This window comes from Copidosoma floridanum, unplaced genomic scaffold (assembly GCF_036245765.1).
Source record: "Copidosoma floridanum isolate Cflo_tuat_1 unplaced genomic scaffold, Cflo_Japanese_pri ptg000009l, whole genome shotgun sequence".
Classification (NCBI taxonomy): domain Eukaryota; kingdom Metazoa; phylum Arthropoda; class Insecta; order Hymenoptera; family Encyrtidae; genus Copidosoma; species Copidosoma floridanum.
In genome coordinates this window covers 445,999-467,173 of record NW_028321886.1, presented here as the reverse complement: position 1 = coordinate 467,173, position 21,175 = coordinate 445,999, and the positions used below count along the sequence as shown (strand labels likewise).

Genomic DNA, 21,175 nt, shown 5'->3' with positions numbered 1-21,175 from the left:
TTTTTTAGTTTGGCCCAAGTTTTATAATAATTGTTACTGAATATTGTTAAGATTATTCAAGGTAACATAAAAACATGAAATATTCACTATTATTTATAATCAAACTAATAATATTTATTCAATTTCGTTAGTATTACAAGGAATGATTGTGTAATATATATTATCAACATGAAAACTGCAACATACATGCAGGATGTCTTCAACACGAAGTGACAGATAATCATTAACAATAATTTGTGTACTAAAACTTGTAGAAATATTACTGTCCAATTGGAAGATTTTACGCAAGAGGTTTAAAAATGTATAATCTCGTAATTAGATTGGATCATTGTAGGGGTGCAGCTGTGAGATCGTGTGTCCCGATGAATAAAACGTGTCACTCAGGCATTACATCCGTGGATCCTAAAAAAAAACGAAAAAAATCCACAAAGACCAAATATCTTTTAAATAACAATACATTTCGAAAATTTGGAGTACAAAGACAACTTATCTGACTTGGCTTCATTGCAAAATCGATTGAAAAACCCGTGGTTCCGTACTGCAGTCTGCGAACACCTACCAACACACGTTTGTCTCTGCACCTAGCAGCATTCAAGTAAATATGGCACTTTAAAATTAAACATTACTCTCCAAAATGTAAACAACATCTCGGTAGGCACTTTATTTTGCACGCGTCAACTTAGCCTAGAGAGGTTATTAACAAGAACAACTACAACAACAACAATACCTGGGAATTATCATTTTTTGTCATAAGCGACATCAGATTCTCCTCGAGCTTTTCTTATTCCGTTGTATTACATTGCTGAGAAGAGGAAGAGCTATTCAAAGCTGATCTACAAATTGAAAGGCTGTCGAGACGCTGTAACGTGAAAATTTTTCTGACATCATACACCGATTGTCAACATAAAAAATTCGAGCGTTCGTTTATTAAATATATATAGCGCACAAACAGCTTTGTTTGCCGCCTACTTGAGCATGTTCGACATTCCTCTTTTCCATGCTGCTGCTTTTGTTGTTGGGTGGTTCTTCTTTTCTCTCCCTACTCATTTTTTTTTCTCTTCTCGTTTCTCATCGTCTTCGATTTCCCGGGTAAGCGATTTTTGTTGTTATCTCGATTAAATAGCATGAGCCCCCCCCCCAATATCGTATGGGCAATACAGCTCGGAATTCCCCCCTCATTGGGGTACGTGTCTATATGGGTACAAAGAATCGAGCAAAGAATGAATTGTCTCGTCAAAGAGTTCTCGAGTTACGATATTTCAGGGATGTTTTAATTTGATTGGGTTGCGTCGGCAAGATTGAGTTGTCTCGATGGACGATCGAATGGAGGTTCTTGGCCTCGTTCCGGTGAAAGCAATACTATGAGTTTCAAGTTTGGTACAAAAAAGTTTTTCCCCAAATATTGTACTTTGAAACTAATTTTCGATTACGCGGGACCACGAGAATAAAAGTTAAATTTACAAAAACGGCACTACATCTAGGTAGGTACATAAGTATATGTTTGTCGGATACGAATCCATGAGGTAACAGTTTTTATCTTACAATACTTTATACAATAGGAGCTTACTATTTTAAAGCTTCATAATAATAAAGTGATTCGAGTTTTAATTCGTGATCTCCATCGAATCAGTTTTTTACATGCATGGCATGTATCGTCGATACTGCCGCACATATTGTTCGCTCAATTAACCAATACAAAGGTTGGCGGGGGAGAAAAGGGAGAAAAGGCGAATCGAAACTATGCACTGTCCTGGCCGGTTCGTCGACCTCTTTTCCTCCGCCAAAAGACGAAGAGCAAAAAAAGCCGATACGGAATCAGAGGCGTTTCCACGTTTTTCGCAGGGATACGTCGTGCCTGTGTGTGCATACGCACGATGGCACGCGACGGACAAACCGACCCCCTACCCCCTCTACTCTCGAAAAACTTTGGCAATAATTCCGCGGAGGGGTGAGAGCCACCGGCGCCGGGACGTCGCGGCGTCCCCTTCTCGTAATGGTATACATATACGCTGCGCTGGTGCTGGGGGTGGGCGCATGTGTATATATTGAAGGACCAGGGGGGGAACGGACGGACGGACTTTACCGGGACTTCTTGTTGTGCATTCGAAAATTCAATATGAAACGCTGGAATATTTACCCGCGCTCTTTTTCATCCCCATGATTGTGCGTGTGTTGGAGCATCGTTTCGTGCCTATATGTGTGCACGTCTGTTGGTTGGTGTTGATCTTAGGTTTTACGTAAAAAGCGAGGTAAAAAGTATGGGCAGTGTTTGTACTCTGACATAATATGCACGTATTCACGTGCAATAGGCCATATTTATTGACAATACACTGGGAGTATCGGAAAATCAAAATATCGTGAAAATGTCACGTGCACATGTATGTATATTACATGCCTTGATACTCAACATGTTTATTGAAGTGTAGACTCGTCGATATCTCGTTTTACTGCTGATTCATAGGTGAAACGTAAATATTAAAAAATTTTCCCTGATTACCATAACGCCGATTGCATATCGATAAAATATATATTACTACCTCGCACATTTACATTATGTTATTACTATCTTCGAGATTATTATCTTAGTACCAGCTTCCAAGCTGGTGAAGCAAAGTAATATTTATCCGTAACGTTGGCATTTCCGGTTTTCGTGCGGTGCACTCGTTAACCCTCCCATCGTGGAAATAGTTCATAAAGATATGATTTGAGAAACAAAAGGACGCTGCCACGCTGCAGATGAACGTAGCTCAGCTTTGTAAACGTCCGTGGGGGGCCTGTGTGTGCTTTGGGTTTTGAAGTGGTGCGCTTTTGATACCGTTATTATTAAAGCTCCACTTGCTCTCACGTCTCGCTTTCGTTTCGTTTACACATACGTTCGCGTACAGTATAAAATACTTCAGTATTTTAGTTGGAAAATTTAATTAAATTCATGCACGTTTATTTAAAATAAAAAAAAAGCTGAGTGGTCTTGGAATCAGCTGTAAATATTTCGGTGTTAAAAAAATTATTATTCACTCGAGCACTATACATGATAGAAATGCATAGGTCTCACTGTATCTTCGATTTCGTATCCAATTGTACATATACGCTGCCATCTACCTACCCATGCACACGTAAAAGACAATTCCGACGTTCAATAAACTTTCACATTTCGACATTTATATTGTAGATTCGCATTTTCGTGTGCACACGTGTATCACAATATCGCGACAGTTGAATTCTCGATTAGCATGTCTATATAATATAACTTGTCAAAACGAATCCTTCAACATCCATACATTTTCAGCATACCAATTTACGTTCCTTCCAACCTACCAGTATCGAAGGATTAACCTTTTAACCAATTTGAATCAATAACGACGGCGTGCATCGATACAACATAGCTATAGAAATAAGAAAAGCAGTAGAACTCGAAATAATAATGCATCAGCATTCGTGTATAATAAGTACTGCACTCGAGCTTTCAGCTCGAAATCCAACCAAATCATCGTCTCTTCGCATCGTTGCCAGTGCCGAAAGTCGAGCTTTGTCGCGCACCTGCTGCTGCTAGAGGCTCTACATCTGTTCTCTGAATTCGTCGGGTGTATAGATTATATTTTCTTTTCTCGCCTCGTGGGGGTGTTGGTGCACTGCTGCTATCCTATATACTATTGCAAGTTTAACGACTCGTTGTCCCGCACTTGGAGAGGGAGAGCTTTCGTTTATAATTGCTCTACACACACACACACCTATGTCTCAGATTTACGAGTAATGTTTTATAAACATTCGGATGCGAGCCACACGGCAACTATAATTCATCAATCAAAAAAAAAAAAATTGACTTTTGAAAGTATACACACCCGTAGCCCGAAGCTTTTGCTTGTATGTATGGAGCTTGCGAACTCATGAGCGGCGTAAACGCGAGCGAAATGGAAATGGATAATTAAATACCACGAAACGCGTGGGTGGACGAGAAGAGTAGAAGCCGTGTGTGATTAATACCTAAGCCGAAACGAGGGTAGCGAACCATTGGCCTCGATTAGCTTGCTCTGCCGCGGACGAAAACGCGCTCTCTCGCGCAATATTATTCGCGGCCGGCTGGCGAAACATCGTGCGCGAATCGATGATGCTTCGAGCTTTGATCTTCCGTTTGGACGCGCCACGTGTATTATGCATGACTTTGTATATGTGGTGTTGGTGGTGGTGGTGGTGATGGGGTTTTATTGAGAGGGGTGCGCGCGCGGGTTACCTGTATAATCTAGACTAGCTTGGCGGCTCGTAAATAACAAATCGGACGTATAATATTGTAATCCCGGGAAAAAAATCGCGTAATTTTTTGCGTTGCGTATCATACAAGGGTTGTTTGCTCTTTGAGCTCGACTGAGCGACAGAAGAGGCCGTACAAGGCAAGTGTGCATTGCACCGGTGGAAAAAGGGTGTGTCAAAAGCTTGCCGTTAATTGACGTGATACATCGAGCTCGTGGAGAAACGAATTGTATTTAACGAACTGTGCGAAAAGTAAGATAGGAGAAACAACAGCAGTTGACAATCTTCGGTGTTAATGAGCGTCCGTTGATAATCTTGACGTGTACGGATAAAAAGAGTCGAAGGAAGATCGCAGAAGATAGCTCGTGCGGTTGTGCAAGGGAGGGTGTCTCTCGCACCCAGCTCGTTATGAATATGTACATATACGTGTATGTGCATGCGTATTCGATCTGCTCTTTTGCAGGGCTTCGCATTCTCTTCTCGCAGGGAGTGGCGGGTGGTGCATGTGCGTCGCGTATCGTGTTACTCGTTTGCGAGGTATACCGTGTACGGCTGGTCGATGGGAATTGTTTAGGTTTCTTTGCCAGGTGCATCCCCCTCCCTTTTTTTTATTCTTTAGATAATTTTGTAGTGCATCAATCAAGTTTACGTTTATTTTTCGTCAGGAGATGCAATTTACAAAAGTACGATGCGTGTTACATGCGCCGAATAGGGAAAAATCACGAGCAAGTAGTATAGGTCAATGTGTAGTCAGACGTCTAGGTGTTTCAAGCTTGCGGGTCCGCGCTCTCACGTGCGCTGTCCGGCTTGATATTTTCACTTTTATACTTTCAATAACTGTTGTTTACATATGGTAATATGCCCGTAATTTCAATTATATAAATTCTGCAAAACTGTTCAATAAAGAAAAACAAGCACTTGTAGGTACCGTCCCTCCCAATCTACTTCGATGCAAAGAAGAAGAAGAGCTGCGCATATCTCTCGGAGTAATAATAATAATTCAAACAAACGACAAATCAAATTTGGGAAGACCCTCAATTTGATTTGCAGTCGCGCTGATAAGTCGGCAATTTTCGCGGGAGCACCTCTTTCTCCTCAACCTAGATTTCGCGCATACATTAACTGTCAACCGAGCACTCGTGCTCGCAAAATCTTGAGTCGTAACTTTCTCAATCTCTCTCTCCCTCTCTCTGCAATTCGAATAAATGAATTTATTAATTTCCCGAGTGAGTGTCGATCTGAATTTCAACCCTACACCCCTTTAACTTTAATTGACGTTCATTTACAGAATAAATTGGGCCTTCTTTCCTTGGCTAGGATATGACTATAGTATTTGTAATAGTTACTTACTTGTGTAAAATATTAACATTTTTTTTGCCTTTATGAGAAGTGCCATTTTTTTTGTTCATTTGTATTTTTACGAAGCAATAAACACCCCCTCTCAATGAACAAATCGATCACATCAGTAGCAGCAATGCACAATCCGGCCGCCATAACCACGGACATCCCTCGCAATAATTCCATGACGGATATCGACAACCATTACCGTTAGCTTTCTCTAAAAGGCCATTACCACACACCCCCAGCGCCGTATCGTCCCGTGGTAATGTTCTTGAGATTTGCCAAAACCCGAGCATACACACACACACACATGCATACACCTATCTATAAGCCCGTAGCAGCACCAGCGTGGGATAATTCTCAAAGAGGATTTCGATCGCGTTGTTTAACACCGGAGCAGCAGCTCGCTGGACCCGTGTACACACACGCGCTCGCGCGCTCGAGCGCTAAGCTGCCCCTGGGATTACTCGACGTTTTCCCTCGACCTCCCCCCCCCCTTAGCCTTTAATCGAGACTCGCTGTACGAATTTCCTGCTAACCAACCGCCGGGTGGAGCTGCTGGACACGTATATTTCCGCGGAACCGGCTAATATCGCGCGCTCGATTGGTTCTCTCGCGTGTCGGAGTGTACATAGAGTAGATCTCTGTATGCACACCTCGACCGAGGTATCATGGGGTGGGTGGGCGAATAGCACCGCTGTAGGAAGTATTGGGTCTCGCGAGTGAGATACTGCCGGCCGAGCCTACACTACCCCGTAGAATTTCGAGATTTGAGCTGCTGCTGCTCTTTTTTTTTTCATCCTATATCCCACTGGACGATTGATCGGCCGATTTTCGGGCTTATGAGTTTCCAAGTGCTATTGCTGCGAGTATTGGGCTTGAATTATTGAACATACAGCGTTCATATGTACGTGAAAGATGATGATGATGGTTTCTTTACGACAAGCTATTGTCATACAAGCGTCAATCTTTTTTTCTTTTTTTTTTCTTTTTCTTTTCCTACAACTACATAAAAACCTCGATAAAAACAATGTTATTTTCGTCTCGATCTCCCTCCCCGCAATCATCGATCATACATTCGAACCCTTTCCCCCAACCAAGCAAGAAGAACAAGAATCACCCTCCCTCCCGTACATCGTCGACTTACTCATAAACACGCCGCAATCCAGCAGCACTTTCGTCGATTAGAGGAATAAATCTTGAGCCCTCCAGCTCCATGCATGTGCCTGCACCACTTCTACTATTGCAAGCTCCGACGCTTGGATCAAAACGCCGGGACTCTGCGGATGCTTTTGCTCTGCAATGTGCGCTCTCTTCGTCGTACGTATGAGAGGGAGAGAACAATCGACAATTCCTGGAACGGTTTGCCGCAGCAGCAGCAATAGGATGGCCGGGAAGGGAGACAGAGAGCGGGCTCGTTAGTCAGCAGCAGGGCCGCGCCGACGACGACATACCAATGACGTATAATCCAATATCCGTAAATATATATATATGTACAAACGCGCGCGACTCGACCTCCAGGGTCATCTCCGTCTCTCCACCCACCCTTTCGTCCTCATCTCTCGCGTGACGACGTGTCCCACTAGCCGGAACTTCCTCCTCTGGCCGCGAAATTACGTATGGTACGCCCGGCTAATTAATCCGGCTGCTGTGCGCATCGAGCTTGCGGGTAGAATAGTAGTATACCTTTACCCCGTGCTCCGGCCGCGCGACGCATACATGTGTGGGAGGAGGAGGAGGAGGATTGGCGTTTCGGCTTTTGTCGCTTGGGAGTATATAGGGAATTATACTCCAAGTGCGAGGGCTCTCTCTTCCCCCGGTAATCCAAGTGGTTCTCCTTTGCCTTTCACTCGACGCTTCGCGCGATGGTTCTATCTTATGATAATCAGCTCCCAACGCCGAGACAATCGCTTCTGCCGCTCGCGAGAAAAGTGAAGGAGAAAGATCTCAGGGAAAGCGAAGTCTCGAGTTCGCTCGTACAAGGAGCTTCGTGGGGAACCGATGGGAAACGTTTTGCTAATTGAGCGGAAAATTGTCGCGAGACGGGGGAAAACCATGGGCTCAGCACGATTCGCTGTAGTTTGTGCGCTTGCCTAATTAAACGCGAAACTTGCCGAGCGAGTAGGCCCCACCTTGGCGTTTATAATAATGCACGTACGCTCAACCAAGTCGGTTGCGTCGGAGCCAGCTTCTGGATCGTTATTTCCCCATTTGATTTTGCCATGCCGATATTTGCTTGTGACATTTCAATCGCTCTACCGTCACTGTTTTTCCCTTGCGGCGACACTCGATCAACTCTATGTTCGACAAAACACCAGTAGGCCATTATCAATTGCCCCAACTTGCCCGTGTGCAACGCGTAAAATGTCGCAAACATCCCGTGCGGCTCGCGCATTTTTTCGTCCATATGAGTATATATATATATATTATCTCCGGATCGGAAAATGCACAAAGCTGGCGCTCTTTTTCACGGTAAACATATAGGAGGACAAAGCGATCGAGCACACGCTGGGAATTTTCGTTTTTACAAGAGACAAAACGACGGCGCGTGTTTTTGCTTGCTGGGAAAATTCGCAGGACTCCGATTGTGCGTCCGTGAAATTCTCCCTCAATCTTTATCGCGCATCTCCTCCCCTCCTCCTTGCTTCTTCTTCGACTAATTGACGCTTCCCAAACGACAAAAAAAGTATGAACCCCCGGTCGATGGACAAAAGCAATAACACATGCATCACTCGTGCCATCTCGATCCATTGCAATGGATACATCACCCCCCGTAGCATCGGTGCGAATTAAACCTATCAATTTGCACGTGAGAGGGTTAAGCGTCTAAATCAGCCCAGCCAGCAGGTGTGGGAATGTGTTGTAACGCGGAGGGAGCAGCAGGGCTTCGTGGACGCGCACAGCCCCCCCCCCTCCTTCCGTCGATGATGCACGGCCCACGGTAAACCACGCGACCACCGTCACATCTCACCCCTTCCTTCCTTCCTTCCTTCCCGGCCCATAATATGTACGTGCTGCTGTGCGTACCTTCGACCGCCTCCTCGGCTTTCTCTTCCCGTGATAGGTAATCCATACTAATTGCCCACTGATGCTACTCTGTGTTGGATAACTTTAAGGGTTCGCGAAGACGATGGGCTAGTAGTTATATCTACAAGGAAAAAAAATTTTTACTTGACAACTTTTTTTTTCGGTAAATTGATTATTAATTTTATGCTTTGTTGAATAACGGAGTATATCTGACAACAACCTTTTAACATTAATTCGAATAATCGAAGCACGCCATCATCTGATCAGTGTACAATTTATAATACGCACAGGGATAACAACTTGTTTGAAAATTGCACTCTTCTCCATCCACTTGACCTACGTATAATAAATGGCCTTTCAATACCGCCAACATCGTCATTATCATCCCGTAGCTTTGCATTCTTTACGATTTTCCCTCATTTATCTCGTTTCCTCGGTATATGATGTATTCATTTTTTTTTTTTTTTTTTTTTTCTTTTCATTATATCCATGTATTAGTATAATGGAATATAAAATTAAAATTAAACGATCCTCGTACGAAAAGGCCATCCCGGTGCAAGTCGAAATTTCTAGACACAAATGTGGATGTAAGTATATTTGTGCACAATAAGCAAGGGAAAAGCAAGGAGAAAATGACACCAGCATGCCCGCGTTTCGGGTAATATAATAATAGGTCCACTGTGCAACAGCAAGTGCCTTTGCCAAGCAACCGAGTGCACATGAGTATATACCTATCTGTACTACAAGCAAGAGGGGCGTGTGTGTGTGTGTATTTGTGTGCGCGCAGCTGCTGCTGGTGGGCAAAGGCGAAGCCGAGTTTATCGCGCAAGTGTATACACACGCGTGTAATAGGCGCTTATGCATATATACACGTGCGTGCATACATATTATAATAGGACGCGGCGGCGCGATAGAACGAGACGCAGGTGTAGTCGGGCGAGCAGCTATTAAGGGCCGAGGGCAAAGTGGTGCTGTTGTTCTCTGTACTTACTCATACACGTATATGGCGTATACCTGCACAAGTGCGTTTTACAAGCCAGGCTTGGATTTGCGAGAGGATTTCTCTTTTTTCTTTTTTTTTTTCTTTTTTTTTCCATCTTTATAGGTGGCTCGTCTTGGGAAAGCAGACGCACGAGTGGGTTTTAATAAGGCCTCGTTTGGCGAGTGGCTTTTATCTCGCTCCGCAGTTTTGCAAAGTATTTGTCTCTCTGTGACGCTTCGACCGGTAACCCGTGAGATATTCTTGCATTTAATTGAGAGATGAAAATCGATCAATCGTTGCTCTGATTAATTTTCCGGTGGAATTTTTTTTTTTTTTTTTTCATTTGGTTTAATCTCGTTTCTCGTTAAAGTCCGTCAGCGGCAAGATATAAACCACTCCTTCTTCGCTCCTCAAAAATATTCTTCGATTGTAAAAAGACTATTCAAATGTACACACAAAGTTCGTAATTAATCCGGTGGTATACTTTTAATCGAACTTTTCTCGGTTCCCCCTTTTTTTTTCTCCCCTCTCTAGTTGTCGGCCCTCGGAGCAGAATCTTAATCAGCTTCGGAGCTGGTGCAAAGCGAAAACTTGGCGAGTCTTTTTGCCTCTCCCTCGGGGCACAGAGTCAGCGGGCCAAAGTTATTTCTCATCGAAGAAGAAGAAGACGAGCCTCTTTCCTCATCCTTGGCGCGCAATTTCTGAATATTGATCAAGAAGAGGACGCTCTGCAGATGTATCGATATCTCAAAAGGGAGGGGAGAGGGGGCAGGAAAAACGTACCTGCAGATAAGAAATCTTCTTTGATCGGAGAACCTTTTCTTCTCCGAGTGCTCTGCTGCATCCATTTTTCCTTCTTCTTTTCTGCTCGTGTAGAAACTCGCGCGTCTTTGAGGGCTCAGTCGTAATGCAGTTCGCGGATACAGGCTCGTTCACTTTTCTTCGGGCACTAGGCCATGTAATCGAGGACAGATCCTCTCCCTCTGATTGATATTTTTTAAACATTTTTCACAAGCCTTTTGACGCTCCGACGGTATTATCGAGCATTTAGCGAAACCCCCCCGTCAACCGTACACATGAATGCCGGTGTAGTTTTTAATTTAGTTTTTATTGAAATTTTTTACCACCACCCCCTCTCTTTCTCGTCACTTTATGTACTCTAAATAGAAGGGGGGCGTACGGGGAATGACGCTAGTGTTTACGACGGCGTCCAGAATTTCATTATTTTATTATATACGTAGAGCGGAGAGACGAGCCAGCGTATAATATATTATACACGCATACTAGTCATCGTCGTCGACGAAATTTCAGAAAATATAACAACCCTCCCCCCGGCCCCGCGATGTTTCCTTACTTAGTTGCAAGACGAAACGTGGAATGTTAATATTCACGTAGAGTGCTGGCTTGGGATAAATAAATTCTTTGAACGAGATGAAGGATTTTAAATTTAGTTTATAATGGCTTTTTGATTCAAATTTTTAATTTGCGTCGTCTTATGGGTTTTTACATGCGTTACGCGCGCCCGTGAATTTTACATTTTTTCCAATATACCTATCAGTTTCCTCCGGGTCACAGGACATGTAGCGTTTATTACGTTTTTCTCGTAGACGTGATGGCTCCAGAAATGTGCCTTGTAACTTTTTTACCAGAGAAAAAAATAAGATTGGAGCTCGATTGAAATGTGAAAATTGTTTTACACGATCCAAATTCGTAAGAACTCTGCTCTCGGTAATATAAAGCGTACCTATCACTTGTGTGCTTCTATAGTTTTTCTGCAAAATGCCCATCACGAATAAGATTAAAAAGTCACGCCCATCTCCTGATCTTCCGTGATTTTCCGAATTGAAAGAAAATTTGAAGCAAGAAAACATTTCCTACAATAATTCCAAGTACACAGTCTCTCGAAGTAAGATTGTATTTTCTTAAAAAAAAAAAAAAAAAAAAAAAAAAAAAAAAAAAAAAAAAAAAAAAAAAAAAAAAAAAAAAAAAAAAAAAAAAAAAAGAATGTGTATGTATTCCCAATAAGAAGAAATTACTCTAGGTGATAAGAAAGATCTTGTTTCTTAAGAATATTTACTTGGTTCTAGTCTAGCAAACATTTATTTTGGTTCTAAGGAATTGTTTTTTTCTCCCGGTGCTCAAGCCGATTTCATGAATTTTTGATGAACGCACAAAATCAAACCACGAAATTTTGCTCTCTCTTTTCGCTAATCTTTTCCGCGCATTTTTTCCCAAATAAAACACTACACACGTCATTTTTCCCCGCAAAGCTCGACCTTTCCCGGGGTATTTCCCAGGGACTTTTCGCAAAAAGCGGGGTCAAATCGCAAAGGGAAGATACAGAGACGCCATTCATCGATTTTCCTCGCAATTAGTGCTCGCACCCGCAGCCATAGACGTACAGAGACTCAATCGAGGGCGATTCCCCCCCCCCTTTCCCCGAACTCCCTTTCATGTAACCTCCGAACGAAAACTCTCTTCGTGTCCCTATGTAACCCACGTAAAACTACCGCACGACGCTGGCTCTCAGGTGCTAGAGTCCCGGGTATCGCTCGCGCGGCCTTTACTTTTCCCTTATCTCGATTTAACGAGCAAACGGAAAGCCCTGCCATGTGTGTGTGTGTGTGGGTGGGTGGTTTTTTTTGTCAACCCCCAGCGGGTGCCGGCTCCATCCTCGCGGTTGGTATCGGTGGCTCAGCTGCTGCTCGACAAATTCATTGCCTCGGTTGGCCTTTTAAGGCGGAATTACGGGGCGCACGAGGAGGACAAGAAACAAGCTTTCCGGGCCGTGCGATTAATGGCTTGCCTAATGCAGGAATTACCGCGCGCGGTTTCTGCTGCTGCTGTTGTTGTTTTACTACGCTAGTCGGCCAGTGCAGCTACGAGGAAGGGAAGAAAAAAGAAAAAAAAAAAAAAACGAGAGAGAGATTTGTTGTCGATGAGGGTGATTTGCAGGCCGTGCGATACGAGTAGGTTTTCATCGGTCAGGGGTTCTTGAGGCCTTTGAGGTGTGTAAATAATCGGTGGGTCAAAGTTCCACCCCCAGCAATGAGAACCGAGTTATCAAGAGACACAGTGATTTTTATTTATCAACCCAAGAGAAAATGATATTAATTGCTCCGCGATCGAACGATGTTCATCAGAGGATATCCGTCTTGTGAGCTGCTTCATCGGCACTCGTGGCTCCCCTTTCCAAGAGCCTCGATTTTTCCGTCCCATCGAGTGTGCACACCGAAAGCCCGATGCTTATCGATTCACGTGTCACTGCGTCCAGTCAATCAGGGACATCTCTGTCGTTGCTTATCGTTCGTTACTCTCGGGGGGAAAAAAACCTAGGGCTGTATACACTTTAGGGGAAAAAAATAAGGGTTGGGAGGGAAGTACTATCGCAAAGTTATCCACGTCCGCGTAAATACGACGAGTCGCGTCCGAACAAATACCACGGTGGTGGCAGCGACTTCCGGGATCGGAAAATAAATAATAAATCACCGAGGACGCTCGCGAGTGTGCGTCTGAATATATAGGTTTGCGCTTTTGAGTTCCGACCAAGTTTACAGTCGTAGTTGGTTTTCCGGGGAAGCTCCAGCAACTCGTCGATCCATCAATTCCCGATTGCCGGGCTCTCTCCCTCTCTCTCTCGGAAGTTGCACCCTTGGAGGGGAGAGGACTCGAAAAGTTACTCCGTACCATTAGCTACGCGCTCATCGCGATGGGATTAGGAAAACTGAAGCGTATCAGCCGGAGAGAGCAGCAAAAAAGCTCTCTCTCCTGTCTTTTCTCTTGAGCGCGGACAAGAAAAACCTTCGACGAAAGAGGGAGGGTTACGAGCTTATGGGCAAAATACTCGCGGCGTCATGCGAGCTCTGGTCGGTTGGTTGTCGCGGTGGTCGTACTCTGAGCACGTGCCCTGACTAGCAGAAGTCAATTTCCGCCGTCGCTGCCACTGCGGTAAGTGGCTCTAAATAGGGTGAGAGTCACTGTACGTAGGTACCCTTCCGTACCCTTCGTAAAAACTATGGCCTTTCCGATGCGTTTCTCTTTCGTACGAGTCGTACAGTGCGGGAATGAGGCAAGGGGCTGTCGCTTACGCGGAAATGGATAAGGAGTGACTTTACTTTTTTTGTTGCGAGGTAGTCAAAGTCTTAAATGTACCATTATATTTTTTCGGAGTGTGTACCGTGTGAGCCATAAATACTCTAGTGCTTTATTTGTTGGCTGGACTTGCAATGTTTTCGTAATTTAATGAATTTGACTGGCCAAGTAGGATCACGTCAACATCCGAATTACTAAATACATGAAATTCACGACTGACTGTTGAGTGCGCTTGAAAGTACTTTTTGACATTTTCCCATTATAATGCAATTGGGTGTAAATTACTTATAAATTGAGCTTCGAGCAGTATCATACCTGCCAGTGGGAGTTGTTTGCTAATTGATGTTTACAGAAATAAAGCTTAAATTATTATTAATCGACGTTAAAATCAAAAAAACGTCTTTGGAAACTGGATTGGAAATAATGCCGATTTTTATTCGTCGCTGTAAACAGGGTGCACCTGTTTCGATAAAAATTAACAGCCGAAGAAACGTGAAAAAAAAAAAAAAAAAAAAAAACTATTTTCTATTACTACCTAAACGGCAGCTCCGCACTTTGGCACTGAGGATGAAAGAAAGCTCCTTGGATCTTTTACCCTTTGTCACTCCATCTGGTTTTATTTTTTACAGCAGAGGAAGGACAATGACCGCGTATCGATGACGCAGAGACCGAGGAAAGATCTTTGCTCGTGCGCGAAAAACGTGTCCGGAATCGGGGGACTCGCTCGTGCGCGAATATTTCTAATCTAAATTTCCTTGGTCCGCGCGCCACCCCTCGCAGCCACCCCGGCATCGTCCCGAATTTCAGCTGCCCGTCGGGCGTGATAGAGCTCCGGGGAATCGTTTTCTCGGGCCACGTTTTTTCTTTCTTTTTTTGTTCACACACGCCCCGAAGTTCGTAAATAAAAACCATTGGTTTGGAAATTGATGAAAAATTTTCGCGTCTAGACGAGCCTCGGGGGATGAGATTTTCATTTTTGTTTTCAACAGCTTTTCTTCTGCCAGAATTGGGCGACAATGAATTGCTGGAATTTTTTGGAATATTTTTCGTCCCGAATTTTATTCAAACTCTCGACCCACTCGCCAGTAATTTTAACTAGATTTCAACCCTTGAATCTCACCCCTCACGCAAGCAACAAACCATCCCTTTGCGAACTAGTGTCCGGAGCCAGCGATACAAAGTCGAGACACGCTCCGGAGCACCGAGGAGGGTGTGGATTCTATTTTTCCCCTTTTATTCATCTCCCGGCGTCTTTTTCCCTTGGCTCCGGCTTTCCCTTGAATGTGTCCCATTTCTTCCCTTGCCTCGTACACAAAAAAAACACCTTCCTCCATCTAGGGCGCAAAATTCGATCTCGCGAAAAGTGCACGTGTCTCTTTTTCTCCTACTGTGTACGTACGCCGCGCGCGTGCACCTTCCTTCAAGTCCCGGAAATCCAGGTACCATGGAAAATTCATGGTGCATTCTTTTAAGCACGCCCGCACAAGTGTTGCCAAGTTTTCGCTTCCAGGGGTTTTTATCCGTTCTTTTTTTCTTTTCTCTTCCTCTACGTACATCTGTTTTTTGTAATCTTTTATTGTTTACCCTCCTTCGTAGTTTTGTTTTAAAAAGGCAATTTTTCACAAATCTTTCAACCGCTGTCATTTAGGCTTTCCCCTACCACCGAAAGAAAGTCGGCTTCCACGTAAAATCGATCGCGTACTTCTTCTTTTTCCTCCTCCGTCGATGCCCTATTACGCGGAGATTGAGGCAGCGTCTCGAGGTCTTATTCGTCTTCGAGTATACTCGTGGCCGCCTACACGTACGCGCCGAAATTGGGCACGATTCATCCCGATCGGAAAAGTCCAAAGGCAATTTGGCCCTTATTTTCATCAGCGTTTAATTCTTTTTTTTTTTTTTTTCCTTTCCTCTTAGCAAAAAAACTTTCGTCTACTGTTTTTTTCCCTCCCCGAGAAAGAAAAAAAAATTACTGTGTCGTAATTTTGTTTTCTGGATGTCAACACGGGGAAAACACCGTTGTAGAGGGCTTATTTTCATTTAACCCCAGACGATGAGAGATCAAAATCTAAAATAAGCACGTACATTATTCTTGCTGTCGCGAAAAAACGACTGATCCAATCAACAACTCGTCCGTACACCTATTTGGGGCTCGTAAAATTACAGTTCACAATCGCGCAAGCCGGAAGCTAAGAATATACATTCACCTGTACTAACTTTCCCGATTAAACGACAACGACTAGCCTAGCTAGCTCAAGTTGTCATAAACGTATGCTTCGCGAAAGAAATTCACCCGAGGCATAAAAAATTCAAGCCCTAACGATAGCGTCTCGAATAAATAGTGGACGTGTAACTAAAAAAAGCAAACTCGCCGGGGTGGCTGAGGGGAAAATCGAAAAAGAGATAACATTTTACAAGCGCCGCTGTACACGCGCGCGTCAACGACTCGATGAATCGTCAAAGCCTCGTGTCACAGGGCAGCACCTCGATCGGCTCCCATGACTGGTTTATTTTTGTATCGCGTGTGCGTTACAGGTAGGATGTGCCAATACCGCTCCCATCAAAGGATAGGATTATTATTTTCGTTGCGTGATTTTTATCTTTTGAAATTTTTTTTTTCCGTACGTTTTGTTAGTACAGCTCACCCGTTATACCACTATTCGTTGAAAAAACCCAACTTTTCAAAAATACCTTCTGATTCCAGTAAAAAACATAGAATTTGGAATAAAATTGATAAAAAATCTCTGCTGGATATATCTTTCATCCAGTTAAAAAGTTCGCTCTATCAAAATCTTTTGAAAACCCAATTTAATAAGTTTACATCACAAACATGCTACAATGAAATTACCATGGATCGCTCGAAAATGCAACATGCAAACTTCAAAAGCACCCCCAGCACACTACAACCGGCACCTCGGAAAAATGAGCTCGCACGAAACAACAACCAAACGCCGTTGTTGTTGACTCGCGTTCGCACGAGCAATAAATTCGCTCAAAGTGGCGCTCCTTTATTAATTTATAATTTCACTCGAGAGCAAGAGAGAGAGAGAGAGCGGGAGTATTCGTAGTAGCGAGTAGTAGCGGCAGTAGACATGGGAAAAAAAACTAGCTCCGCTCGCAGGCAGCGTCAAAAGCTGTGCGCAATAATAAGTTTCATATCCAATAAAGCTGGCTCCATCGCATAATCCCCTTTTCTTACAAAGCTAAGCAAACGTCGTGTGTGTCGGTGGTGTGCGCACACGTAAGGTATACGAGGAAGAGAAGGCAAACGTGGCATCGTCCTCTCTTCTTCCTCATGTGAGCTCACCTACTTTCTGTTCCAAAATTATACGGAAGTGAGACAACCAAGCGGAATGCAATTTTCTTTGGTACCGTCGCCGCACGGAAAAACCGTTATTCCCTTTTTTTTTTTTTTTCACTTTTGTGGCCCTTGTTGTTTGTATACATCAGTGAGCTAGTAATCTTAGTAAACTCGAACTACTCGAGGAATTGCGATTCAGGTGGATTATAAATTATTTTTTGATGTAAAAATAAATAAAAAAATCCCAATGATGATAATAATATCTGTACTATGTCAACAGGATGGTCCGGATGATAGGCGACGAGTTCCTGACGGAGGAGCGCGATCGAAAGTACTACGCCGATCACTACACGTGCTGTCCGCCGCCCCTCTTCATCATCCTCATCACTCTCGTCGAGGTAAGGACACGAAACTTTTTCTTTTTTCTTCTTTCAGGCATCAAAGTCCGTAACACAACACGGGTATTCACGTGACGGTACGTACACACGGTTCCATCAAATGCACAAACTATGCCTCGTCAACTTTTAAGTAAATAGAAATCCGGCGGCAGCGACTCGTACAACCCAGCGATGAACTAATGAAATTCTCCAAGTACCTTAACTGCATATTACACGTATAACGCTGTCGAGTGTGAAAATTACAGAGCTCCGCCAAAAACTCATTGTACGGCCAAACAGGAAAACCCTTTCTTTCGCGCGCATTCTTTATACTTGATTCTACGAGAGAGAGAGAGAGAGAGAGAGAGAGAGAGAGATCATTCCTTCCTTCCTTTCTTAAACGCATGCACTCACGGACTGTAATTTCCAACGTCGCTCTCGGTTATTACCTATTAACGCAAGAAGGGAATGTGGGGGGGGGAGGGACGAGCGCACAATTTGCTCCTGTGCCCATGTGTATACCTACTAATAGATATATATAACGGTATAACGGAGGCCTTTGACCCCCGGCCTCCCTTTCCCTTCTCTGGGGCATATAACTGCGCGTTTGTACGAGTTGACGCGTGGCACCCTCGTTTCGTTTGCCTTCTCTCCCTTGGCATCTCATATTCTCGTACAAGCTGCCGCAACTCGATTTTCATCATTAAAGCGCTCCCGAGCCGTGTGTCTCCGTGTGTGTGTGTGTGTGTGTGTGTGTGTGTGTGTGTGTGGCTTTGTCGGGCTGACTGAGGGAGACGGATGGGCCATGCGGGCCGCCTCCCCCCCGCTACATCACCGCACTGGGTTAGTAGGGCGCGTTTGCTCGGCGAAAATTGTACGACTCTTGAGACACTTAACGTAAGAAGTAAGTAATTGTTATTACTTTATTTATTTATTTTATTTATTTATTCGTTTCATATGTTTCGGTGATCGAATATTTAACAGAAAAGTGATCCTTACGAGCAAGGGAAAAAAGCACGAAATTCGTAGCCTTTCAAGAGCGCGTGCGCGTATAAATTCACGGCAGCTCGATTTCGGCAAGGTCGAACGAAGATTACCCGCGATTCGTCTTCGAGGTGTTGCACAACACATACCAGTGGTTTGGCAAACGAGGGTGGGGAGGGAAAATGTGTGCGATATGTTCATGTATATAAGCTTGATAGGGGTGCGAAAAAAAGTCAAGGTGCACTGCGGAACAACGTGTAGTGGCAGCAGTGGCTTCCATGCAAATGTACTGCTATAGTAAAAATCGAGGTAAAAATACCTGTATCAGCTAGAGAGTTAAAGGGCACGAGGTAGTGATAAATCACGCTCCAGTGCTCTCGTGGTTTTGTTTTCGGTGTTGATATTTTGTTTTTTTTTTTTCCTCCCTAGGTGATGGACGAAAGAAAATGGTGTGCTACGTGAGGACCCTTTAAACCTTTCCTTTTCACATGCAAGATAAACGGGCGATGATGACTTCACTGCGCGTACGCTATACACCTGTATCATCGGCTAATCTAATCACGCGCGCATACCCTCACTGATACGCCCCTCAAACCGTACCTATAGACGTGCTGGGTCGTAAGTCATCGTATCGATATTCTAATGACAATTTATTGCTCGTACCTTGAAAAAAAAAAGTTTATCCTCGTCTGCAGCTCACCAACATCATACTGTATATTGAGCTCATCTCCATTTTGTGCCGAAAAAAGCACATATGCAAATACATTAAAATGCTCTGTTTTGACACAACGTGACGCGCGTTTTGAATACGATGAGGGCGTTTAAAAATTACACAAAGTGCGTTTCCGTATGGTAAAATTGAAAATTACATTTTTTGTAAAAACTGTCCTGCATCATGCATGGGAGGAAAAAAAAAAACACCAAAAAATTGCCGAAACTGCAACTCATAAAGGACAACCAAAGTTTACCCGGCTTCAGCCGTAAAAATTAACAGTTACACCTCTCTTTCTCCTCACCCAGAAATAATAAAGAAAAGCGTCAGCAGAAGCTGCAAACTTTATTCTTCGGAGAAAAAAAAAAAAAAAAAAAAAATAGCTCACGTACGCCAAAGAAAATAGTATACCAGGTATCTCTCGACGAGTGCACCTTTATGTACGCGCACATACGTACACCCAGCCCTTTCATGCTTTTATTGCGAGTAGAGAGAACGACTAAATGATAATGCCTGCTGCACCGTCGTCTGTAATTTCCAGGGACCAGCTTCAAACGGCCCCACGCAATTTGCATAAAAGTTTGTCCCCCCGTGCTCGCAAATTTTCGTACGTACACTACGTTGCTTTTAGTTAAAAAAAATAAAATAAAATAATAATAATAAAACAACACAGCGTAAGTGGGGAGTTGAGAGATACAGGAACAGAGGCGGTAATGAGGGAGAGGTATCGTTTGGGGAAAATATCATCATCATCAGCCTGGGTGATTAATTGGAAAAGAGAGAAAAAGTCCGTATACGTGCGCACTCGTTTGGGGAAGGATTTACATTGTACGGACAATTAATTCCGCTGTTTATTATTCCCGATGAGAGACTTTACGAGCGACAAGTGCCCATATGTATATATAGAAACGCTCGCAATTCGCAAGTTGTTCCGCAGCGTATACAACAAGGCTGTGGGGGTTAATTGCGCGCGACACGCTGGTGCATCGGTTTTTTCGTTTGCGCCGTATGTGTATATACGCATGGCAGAAACGATAATTTCAGCGCAGAGTAGTACTATATTTTTCTTGCTTCACGACGCGCTTGGGCAATTAACAGGTGCATACGTATGTCACTGCGTGGAAAAATACATCGTAATTTTCGTTCGTCGCATTTTTCGCCGTGACATCGAAACTCCTGTGACCTTGTTTCCAGACAAGGTCTCAGAGACACACACAAAAGAAACGATTCAGCTCGACAAAGCTTGCATCAGCTTGACTTGTGCTCTCTTCGCTAGTGCATCCCGGCAGATCTTCCGTACGATCGCGAGTCCCCAAATTTTATCAGCCCCCACATGGACACCCGCATGCAGTACAGAGGAGGACGGACCGAAAGCAGAATAAGCTAGACAGGATGAGATGGAGGAGGACTTAAACTCCGAAGAGAAGAGACCAAGTGAGGCGCGAGAGAAGAAGAAAGAGATATACAATGTCGCGCCTGCATGGTCAGGGGGAGGTCGGATCCCCGGTGATCTTTCCCCTCGAGGTGGTCGTGCGTAGCTGCATCGGTATGAAATCGGTATTTATTTTCCAGCTTGATTTTTTTTTCCTTCGTCCCCCTTTTTGGCTCTCGACAAAGAAATTCCAAAAGTGCCCAACTTTTTCGATGCATGCGTGGTACATGTACACATGATCGTTTGTTGACCCGCAATTTTTTTTTTTTTTTTTTTTTTTTTCGTACAACCACGAACTTTTTCGTTTCAAATAAATTTCCCTCGCTAAACTACCGCGTATCACGTGAAAATCGCCCCCTCACGGAAGAAAAAAGGGCAACTCTGAACCCTCCTTTATGTATGATTACGCTCCTCCGCCCTTCGTGTTCTCGTACATGTACTTATAAAGCAATGAATCTCGAAGGGAAATTAATTAGTAACAATTTATTTCATTACCGAAATATTTACGCCCTTTTTATTCAAATTTGCGTTGGCACAGGGGGCAGAGCTGGGCATGCGAGCTTGCATGTACGAGAGGCTCGAGGAGGGCTCTCTTTACGCGATCCCCCGGTGATATTGGCTAAACGCGAAAAGTAGGCTGTAGTATGGTATACACAGCGTGTAGGTATACGTCATTTTTATGGCC

At 43.8% G+C, this 21,175-nt stretch overlaps 1 protein-coding gene across 1 annotated transcript in view; it reads left to right on the top strand.

Moving 5' to 3' along the window:
- Window positions 1-21,175, top strand: part of stet (stem cell tumor) — a 348,127-nt gene that overhangs the window by 264,833 nt on the left and 62,119 nt on the right. The window contains exon 5 of the mRNA XM_014358450.2: window positions 17,266-17,383. Within this exon, the coding sequence (XP_014213936.1) occupies window positions 17,266-17,383 (118 nt within the window). The remainder of the gene's footprint in view (window positions 1-17,265; window positions 17,384-21,175) is intronic.